Source organism: Chrysochloris asiatica, unplaced genomic scaffold (assembly GCF_000296735.1).
Source record: "Chrysochloris asiatica unplaced genomic scaffold, ChrAsi1.0 scaffold00136, whole genome shotgun sequence".
NCBI lineage: Eukaryota > Metazoa > Chordata > Mammalia > Afrosoricida > Chrysochloridae > Chrysochloris > Chrysochloris asiatica.
Genome location: NW_006408654.1, coordinates 1,372,426 through 1,381,559, shown reverse-complemented (window position 1 = coordinate 1,381,559; position 9,134 = coordinate 1,372,426). Strand labels below are relative to the sequence as shown.

General features: G+C 38.3%; 1 protein-coding gene across 2 annotated transcripts in view; it reads right to left on the bottom strand.

Moving 5' to 3' along the window:
• Window positions 1–9,134, bottom strand: part of RASA2 (RAS p21 protein activator 2) — a 168,804-nt gene that overhangs the window by 48,954 nt on the left and 110,716 nt on the right. For both annotated transcript variants that reach the window (XM_006869846.1, XM_006869847.1), the window contains exon 10: window positions 260–416. In XM_006869846.1, coding sequence (XP_006869908.1) covers window positions 260–416 — 157 coding nt within the window. The remainder of the gene's footprint in view (window positions 1–259; window positions 417–9,134) is intronic.

Sequence of the window (9,134 nt, the reverse complement as noted above, 5' to 3'; positions counted from 1 at the left end):
ATCCATTGGACATCAGCAATGATAGCCCTCATTCCACGGCCTCTTCTGAATCTGCTTGAACCTCTGGAAGTTCTCTGTCAACGTATGCTTGCAGCCATTTCTACATTACCTTTAGTAAAACTTTACTTGCATGGGATATCAAAGATATTTGTCCATAGATGCATATAAATTAAATTAAATATATTTAATCAAAATGTGTATCTACTAAGACTTGATTTTCTGAAATCTTTTCCTCATCATTGTAGTGTTTTTAAAGTACCTGGACATCTGGTGATTTTAGCAGCAAAGTTTTCAAAGGGCCATAATACTCCGAAGGAAGCACACAGTCTTCTGTGTAATATATATTTAACCGAAGAGACCCCAGGTCATCAGTTTTGGAAGATTTATTTCCATTGTCTTTTGGTTGCAGTAAGTACCTAGAGTAAAAAATACAGTAACTGGCATGTGAAAATTTTCAGCATTTACAGTATTTACACAAGTAGGTGTAATCAAAATTGAGGTAGGCAGAAAAAAACTACATTTTTCTTAATGCTACCAAAGTTGGAAAAGAACTGTTCAGAGGAAGTTGTTGTTTCTGTTTCCATAATCGATGGATTCGTACGTAACAGAAGAGATTAATTTCAAATAATAACAAGAATGCATTAAAATATGAAGCAAAAAAGAAAGAAAAAATGTTTGAGGACAACAGATAGCAAAATTAGCACACCAGAAACCAAATCATCTCAAATTAAATTTCAATCTGTTTTTAAAAATGCACAAAATGCTTACTTACATTGAAGAAAGAAAAAAAAAGAACCTAAAACCTATCACTATTTTACTTATATGATTCTAACTTTTAAAATTAAAAAGTTACAATAATTACAGATATTTACATCTTTTTTTTTTAATGTTTTATTGTGAATTATGTGATAGTTTACATGAAGAACATTAGTTTTACATTCATGCTATGGTCGTTTCATTGCCGTGGTTACAATCCCCTCCATGCAACATCAACCAACCAAAGGGTATACACTACAAGCCTGCCACCCCCCAACCCCCATCAGCACACAGCCCCTCTCCCTCTCTGGGTCTAAAGTCCCCAGCTGCTCCATCTCTCCACATCATTGTCTCTGCTTCCATCTCTGGCATCACTGTTTCTCTGGGTAGGGTCCTGCACTTCACTCTTCTACCTTGATGGTCCCAAGGGCCTCCGCTCCTAGACTGCAAAGTGAATCACTCCCCTCCTTGCTACAAAACATCTATCTTTACATTTCCAACCCTCACAATCAGTCCTGATAACAATTACTCCCTATTGTATCACAAGAGACCTATCCACATTTCATTTTATCAGTCCTGCCTAGACAGATTGGATACTACTCAGTGGAGATTCTACCTTCTTTCATGCCCTCTGGATCTAGGTTCCCTCTTGAAAGCTTGTAAGCCAGTCACTTCTTGCCTTTGTAGCCCCTGCCCCTGCCATTTTGGGTAGCCAATGTCCAAGTTGCCCATCCCTGTCTACTCTGTGTATGGAGGGGGTGGGAATGATCCTTGCTGTAAAGTACATCTATTTTTTTTAATATACATTTTTATATTTTGGCTGATTTTAGAGAAATTATTACACCCATTTATTCTTTTCATTTCACACAATGGTTTTGTACACATTACGTTCTCTTACACTAAGGTAACTGGTGACAAGAAATTGAACTAGATCATCTCTGTTGTTGTTAAATGCCATCAAGTTGATTCTGACTCTTGGCAGCAACCCTACATAGAGTTCCCAAGGTTGTAAATCTTTGTGGGAGCAGACAGCTCATCTTTCAGTTGCGAAGCGGAAGCTGAGCTCAAACTGCCAATCTTGTGTGGCTCGCAGTCCAGTGCTTTCCCTAGAGAACCACCATACTCCCATACACACACATACACACACACACACACATCTATATGTGCTAATGTGGAATAATGGCAATAATAGTAGCAATAATTTTAACGATGGTAGGACATGTTAGCTACTGATACTGTATTTGAGGATCATTTTATTTACACATTTCATTCTCTTAACAACTTTAGGAGACAGGTACTATTTATATTATTCATATTTTAGAACCAAAAAAAGCACAAGTAGTAGGTCGAGTAACTTGGCCAAGGTCATACAAACAGTGGCAAAGATGGGATTTGGATCAAGACAGTTCTGGTTTAAGAGTCCATACTCTTGCTCATAAAGAGTCAACAAATATTTATTGAGATATGTGGTTCTGTAAAATAAGCTTTCAAACACAAAGTTCATTTGAACTGTATGGTTCTAACCCATCAGCCACTCTTTAGAAAACCTAAACAGGGTTGCTGTGAGTCAGAACCGACTCAACGGCACTTAACAACAAAAACTATTCAAAGGGACTACACAGAATTTGTGGAAAAATTCCATTGTCTTTCAATTCCATTTTTCCACCAACTTATTGAAGACCCCTTTTATTGCTAGGATCACCGACGTGGCATCTGGTTAAGAGCTCAACTACTAGTTGAAAGACTGATAGTCTGAAACCATTCAGAGGCACTTTAGGAGACAGGCCTTGTGATCTGCTTCAAGGTCACAGCCTTGAAAGAACTGATTCAGTGTCAACTAACAACAACTATATAATAAAAGTGAAAAAAGCAAGATGCAAAGCAGATTTAACATGTATACATTTGCGTAAAGAACAGGAGAACAAAGGTATACAGATTTGCCTACATATGAAAAAAAGGCCAAAAATGTATTGCTACTATGGTTCCAGTTTATACATGCACAAGTTTATTCCAAACAAAGTATGTTTAAACATGTTTCTGTGGTTAGTGGATGGCTGCAGATAAGTTCTCTATGCAATACACTTGTCTTAGTCTCATTCTGTCATTCTTGTTAAGTGTTATCAAGTTGGTTCTTACTCATAGTGACCCTATAAAGTGTTAAAAGGCTGTAAATCTTTGCAGAAGCAGGAAACCTTTTCTTCTCTTCTCCCCCCAAAGCTACTGGTGAGCTATGTTGGGAGCAGCTGAGCTGAAGGTCCCTGATTTGGAGATAGTTTAACTGAAGGATTGCAACTAAACAGTTGTGGTCCAGAAACTCGGGCTGCTTCCAAGTCAAAGTCCTCACCCTGAGGAACTTGCAAGGCTGCCTAATGGGTCTAGGAACTTGCAAGGTCTTTCCTTGTATTCAGCTATGTCCTTTGGCTCAGCCTGCACAACATTCTAGCTGCCCTATCTCTGTTTCCCTAGTAACTACATTCTTCTGATAAAGTCCCACTTACTGTAGGCATCAAAACACCAGATGTTCTTCCTTTCCCTGTCCCCAAGCACCTCCCCTTGAACTGTGTATAAAATAAACTCACTGCCTTGGTCAGTGTCACAGTATCTCCATCAGAGTGCTGTGGCCCACGTGGTCCCAACTTTGCTATATTTCAATTGTGACTCATGTCTTTCTTTTATTTCTCATCTCCCGTAGCCCCTACTGGGGGATTTAATCTCTCAGTGTGGGTCACGGAGTATAGCCAATTGTTGGATGTGGCAGTTGGCCCAAGTGTTGGCTTCGGCAGAGCTCGAAGCATTGATCTTGTATTTTGCCATCCAGTTAGTCTCATTATTGTTATTAAATGCCATCGAGTTGGTATCAACTCACAGTGACCCTGTGTACAACAGAATGAAAACACTGCCCAATCTTGCACCAATCTCACAATTGCTGATACATCTAAGCCCATTGCTGCTGCCAGTGTGCCAATCCATCTCACTGGAGGTCTTCCTCTTTTTCTCCAACCCTCCCCTCTACTAAATAATAAGTCTGAAGTAAGAGAGATGAAGTCGGATCATCCTGATTTCCAAGGAGCACTCTGGTTGTACTTTTCCCAACACAGATGTTCGTTCTTTTTGCAAACCAATGTACTTTTAACATTCTCCTCCAACAGCAGAACTCAAAGGCATCAATTCTTCTCTGGTCTCTCTTATTTGCTATACAACTTTCACATGCATATAAGGTTATTGAAAATACCAAAGCTTGGTTCAAGTGCACCTTAGTCTTCAGATTGACATCTTTGCTCTTCAACACTTTAAAGAGGTCTTGTGCAGCAGATCTGCCTAATGCAATACGTCATTTGATTTCTTGACTACTGTTTCCATGAATGTTGATGGTTGATCTAAGCAAAATGGAGTCTAACAACTTATCTTCTCTCCATCTATATGGATGTTGTTTATTGGTCCAGTGGTGAGGATTTTTATTTTCTTTATATTGAGATGCAACTCATACAAAAGTCTTTGATTTTCACCAGCAAGTATTATAAGCCCTCTTCTCTTTCAGCAAGCAAGGTTGTATCATCTGCATATCGCAGGTTGTTAAAAAGTCCTCCTCCAATCCTGACGCCAGGTTTTTCTTCATATAATCCAGCTTCTCAGATTATTTGCTTAGCATACAGATTGAAAGAATACAACCCTGGCATCCACTTTCCTAATTTTAAACAATTCAGTGTTCCCTTGTTCTGTTCAAACAACTGCTTATTACTAGCGTGCTTAAAAAAAAAAAAAAAAAAAAAAAGTCTGCTCAAAAAAGTGCTTCTGATAGGACTTACTGGGCCAGTTAAATTCAAGACACACAGGTCAGCTCAGAAGGTTATAGAGACTATTTTTGAAGACTGCAAGAGGGAAATCTTGATGCATCTGCTTGAAGGAATATAGGACAATCATGGGGACTTATTAGGAAAAAAATTTAAGAAAACTTAAAACTGTTATCGGTAAGAAAAAGAACAGGAAAATTATGCCAAGAAACATTTTCTCACTGTGACAATGCACCTGATAGTACCAAGTGCTGTTTTATGAAAATTTTTTTGAGAAATCTTATCTCATCCACTCTGCAGCCCAGATCCTGCCCCTTCAGACTTCTTTTTGTTCCCCAAACCCAAATAACTTTTCAAAGGAACACAATTTGAAACCCTGGAGGATGCCAAAACTGCTGTTTTACCATGGTATAAATTGAAGAGATTAGAACTGAAGTGTCAGAGAGATGGAAACACCACCTTTAGAAATGTATAGATCTAGATGGAGGATATGATGGAAAAACAGTACCTTTTCAAATCAAGGTTTCTATGATTTTATAGTAATAATTTTTGACTAAAGGAGCTCTGGTAGCGTAGTGGTTATGAATTGGGCTCTGAACCACAAGGTCAGCAGTTCGAAACTACCAGCTGCTCCATGGGAGAAAGAGGAGACTTTCTATTCCTGTAAAGATTTACAGCCTTGGAAACCCTGTTCAGGGTCACTACGGGTCGGAACCGACTCGACGGCACTTAACAACTTTTTGACTAACCATCATATACATATTTATAGAAACTAAACACTAACTGCCAAATTAGAGGGAAGCTGAGCAGCTGGGGGGCAGAGAAGAAAAGAGGTCATTACTTTGCAAGCAGTAAACCATGTGATTATATTACCTATTCAAAAAAAAAAATCAAATTCTATCATCCATATAGAAAAAAGTAAACACTAGCGAATATTAATACTAACAAGTAAATCCTAACATAAAACAGAAGCTTCAGAATAAAGAACACCCATCATCATTAAGGAACTGAAAAGTCAAGAAAGTAACAGGATGGTGACTGAAACATCAAGTTAAAATTTGAGAATAAAATTAAACTGGAACCAAAAAAACTCAATTGTGAAGAGAATAATATAATAAAGAAATACTCCTCAGAAACCCTATACAAGGGGGCGTTCGGGTCAGAATAGATTCAACTACACTTAACAACAACAAGTGAAAATTATACAGGAAAGGAAAATAAATTGAGACTTTTTAAACAACAGAATTATGTTGGTGATAACTATCCAAAGCCTTAACTGAGATTAGGAGGAATAAAACTGAAATACTGAAGGTGAATAAAGCAAGCTTTTCTTGAGGTTTCATGCAGTTACCACAGCATTCCCACAAGGGGATGCTACAGCTCTATAATGGACAAGCCTAAGTTTTTAACTTCTGACTTAAATAGCAAATGGCATTCACATTTCAGTGTTTCCGTAACTATGGGTAAATGAACAAGCAGATGTTTCTATTTAATTCTGCATCAATATTTTACATTTAATACTTTCATATGGTAACCTCAAAGTTAATACTGTTAGCAAAAAACTCTATAGGAATGAAAGTTTTGTCGATCTGTGTTATTTTTTATAGTGACTATGTTTAGGTTTTTTTCCCCTCTGTGGTTTGCATTTTAGAAATTGTAACAAACATATAAAATGCCATTATAAAGGCCAATAAATCTTAGCTAAACATTAGCAAGAGCTGAAAATAAAATTAAATTTCATGACTCTAACAAGGGATTCAAGGGCAACACAGTCTATAACGAACACCGTCTGATGGACAATCGGACACATAGGCTCTTTTTAAGAGCAAATGAGACTGATAACCTACAGTGTTGTTAAGTGCGCTCTAGATAGTGCCGACTCTTAGAGACTTTGTATAGGGTTTCCAAGGAAGAGATTGGTGGATCTGAACTGCCTACTTTGTGATTAGCAGTCCAGTGCTTATCTTACAATACCACACTAGGACTCCATACCTACTGTGTTGCTGTTACATGTCCTCTAGTCACTTCTGACTCACAGTGACCCTATACACAACAGAATGAAATACTGCTCAGTCCTGTGCCATTCTTACAATTGTTAGGCATGAGGCCATTGCTGCTGTCACTGTGTCAATCCATCTTGTTAGGATCTTCCGAATTTTCGCTAACCCTCCATTCTACCAAGTATGATGTCCTTCTCTAGGGATTAACTGTTCCTGATAACAGGTCCAAAGTATGTGAGAAGAAGTGTCACCATCCTTTTAATAAGCATCATGGCTGCATTTCTTACAAGACAGATTTCCTTGCTCTTCTGGCAGTCCATGGTACTTTCAATATTACTCTCCAACACCATAATTCAAATGCATTGACTCTTTTATGATTCCTATTCATTGTCCAACTTTGACCTCTATATGAGGCGAATGAAAATACTAGACTAGGGTGAGGCTCTCTTTAGTCCTCAAACTGAGATATCTGCAAGCTCAGATTGAAGCTGCCCTTTGAAAATTTCTGTTCAGCTCTTTTACTTCCTCATTTCTTCCATTCGTTTTAACTTCTCTATAATCAAGAACAAGTTTTCAGTCTCTTCTGACATCCATTTTGGTCTTGTCTTTCTTTCCTCTCTTTTTTCAAGACCTTTTGCTTTCTTCCTGTATGATGTTCTTGACATCATTCAACAACTATTCTGGTCTTAGGTCATTGATTTTTAATGCATTAAATCTGTTCTTGAGATGGTCTCCAAATTCAGGTGGGATATATATTCAAGGTCAGAGTCCTGGTGTGGCGCTGTGGGTTAATGCGCCAGACTGCAAAGCCATTTGAACTGCAAGGTTGGCAGTTCAAGTTCATCAGCTCCTCCTTGGAAACCATACACAGGGTCACTATGGGTCAGAACCAACTCGATGGCATTTAACAACAACAACATATTCAAGGTCATTTTTGGCTCTCATGGACTTACTTTCCTTTTTTTTCAGCTTCAGTCTGAACTTGCATATGAGCAACTGATGGACTGTTTCAGTCAACTCCTGGCCTTGTTACGGCTTCTCTACCATCTCTTCTCACAGATGAAGTCAATCTGACCCCAGTGTATTCCATCTGGTAGAGGTTCATGTGTTTCGTCACCTTCTATATTATTTTAAAAAGGCATTTGCAATGAATAAATCATTAGTCTTGCAAAATTCCATCATGTGATATCTAGCATCATTTCCATCACCAAGGCTGTATTTTCCAACTACTGACCTCTAGTTTCCAACCTTCACATTCCAATCTCCACTAATTCACAATGTGTCTTAATTGCATGTTTGATCAATTTCTGACTGAAGAAGTTGGCAGAATTCTTCAATTTCATTATCACTGGCTTAGTGGTTGATGTGCACTTCTGAATAGTAGTGGCAGTAACTGTAGGCACATGAATATTATCCTATCATAGACTGCAAGATCTTGAAATGCTCTTTTTGATGATGAAGGAATGCTATACCATTCCTGTTCAACTTGATGTTCCCAGAGATGCCAAAGCAAATGGAAGAAATTACGAGGTACAAAAGCTGAACAGAAAATTTCAAATATCAGCTCGAGAAGATAAAGTCTAATATTACAACAAAATATGCAAAGATTTGGAGTCAAAAAGTCACAAAGAAGAACATGCTCAGCATTTCTCAAGCTGGGGGAACTAAAGAAAAAAATTCAAGCCTCGACTTGCGTTATTGAAAGATTCTCTGGGTAAATTATTGAATGATGCAGAAAGCATCAAGAGAAAATGGAAGGAATACACAGAGTCACTGTGCCAAAAGGAAATGGTTCATGTTCAACCATTTCAAGAAGTAGCATATGATCAAAAGCCAATGATATTGAAGGAGGAAGTCCAAGGTGCACTGAAGGAATTGGCAAAGAACAAGGCACCAGGAATTGATGGGATAAAAACTGTAATCTTTCAAGAAAGTGAGGAGGCACAGGAGGCACTCACTCACCTATGCCAAGAAATTTGGAAGGCGGATATCTGGCCGACTGATTGGAAAAGATCCGTATTTGTGCCCATTCCAAAGAGAGGTGACCCAATGGAATGCAGAAATCATCAGACAATATCTTTGATATCCAATGCGAGTAAAGTTTTGCTAAAGGTAATACAGAAACGGCTGCAACCGGATTCAGAAGAGGACGTGAAACGAGGGATATCATTGCTGATGTCCAATGGATCTTGGCTGAAAACAGAGAATATCAGAAATATTTTTTACCTGTACTTTTACCTGTACTACGCAAAGGCTTTCAACTGTGTGGATCATGACAAGGTATGGACAACACTGCAAATATGAGTATTCCAGAACACTTAATTGTGCTCATGAGGAATCTGTACCTGGACCAACAGGCAGTTGTTCGAACAGAACATGGGAACACTGAATGGTTTAAAAAAAGTGTGAGACAGGGTTGTATTCTTTCATCATACTTATTCAATCTGTATGCTGAGCAAATAATCTGAGAAGCTGGGTTATATGAATAAAAACATGGCATCAGGATTGGAGGAAGACTCATTAACAACCTGCGATATGCAGATGATACAACCTTCCTTGCTGAAAGCGAAGAGGAATTAAAATACTT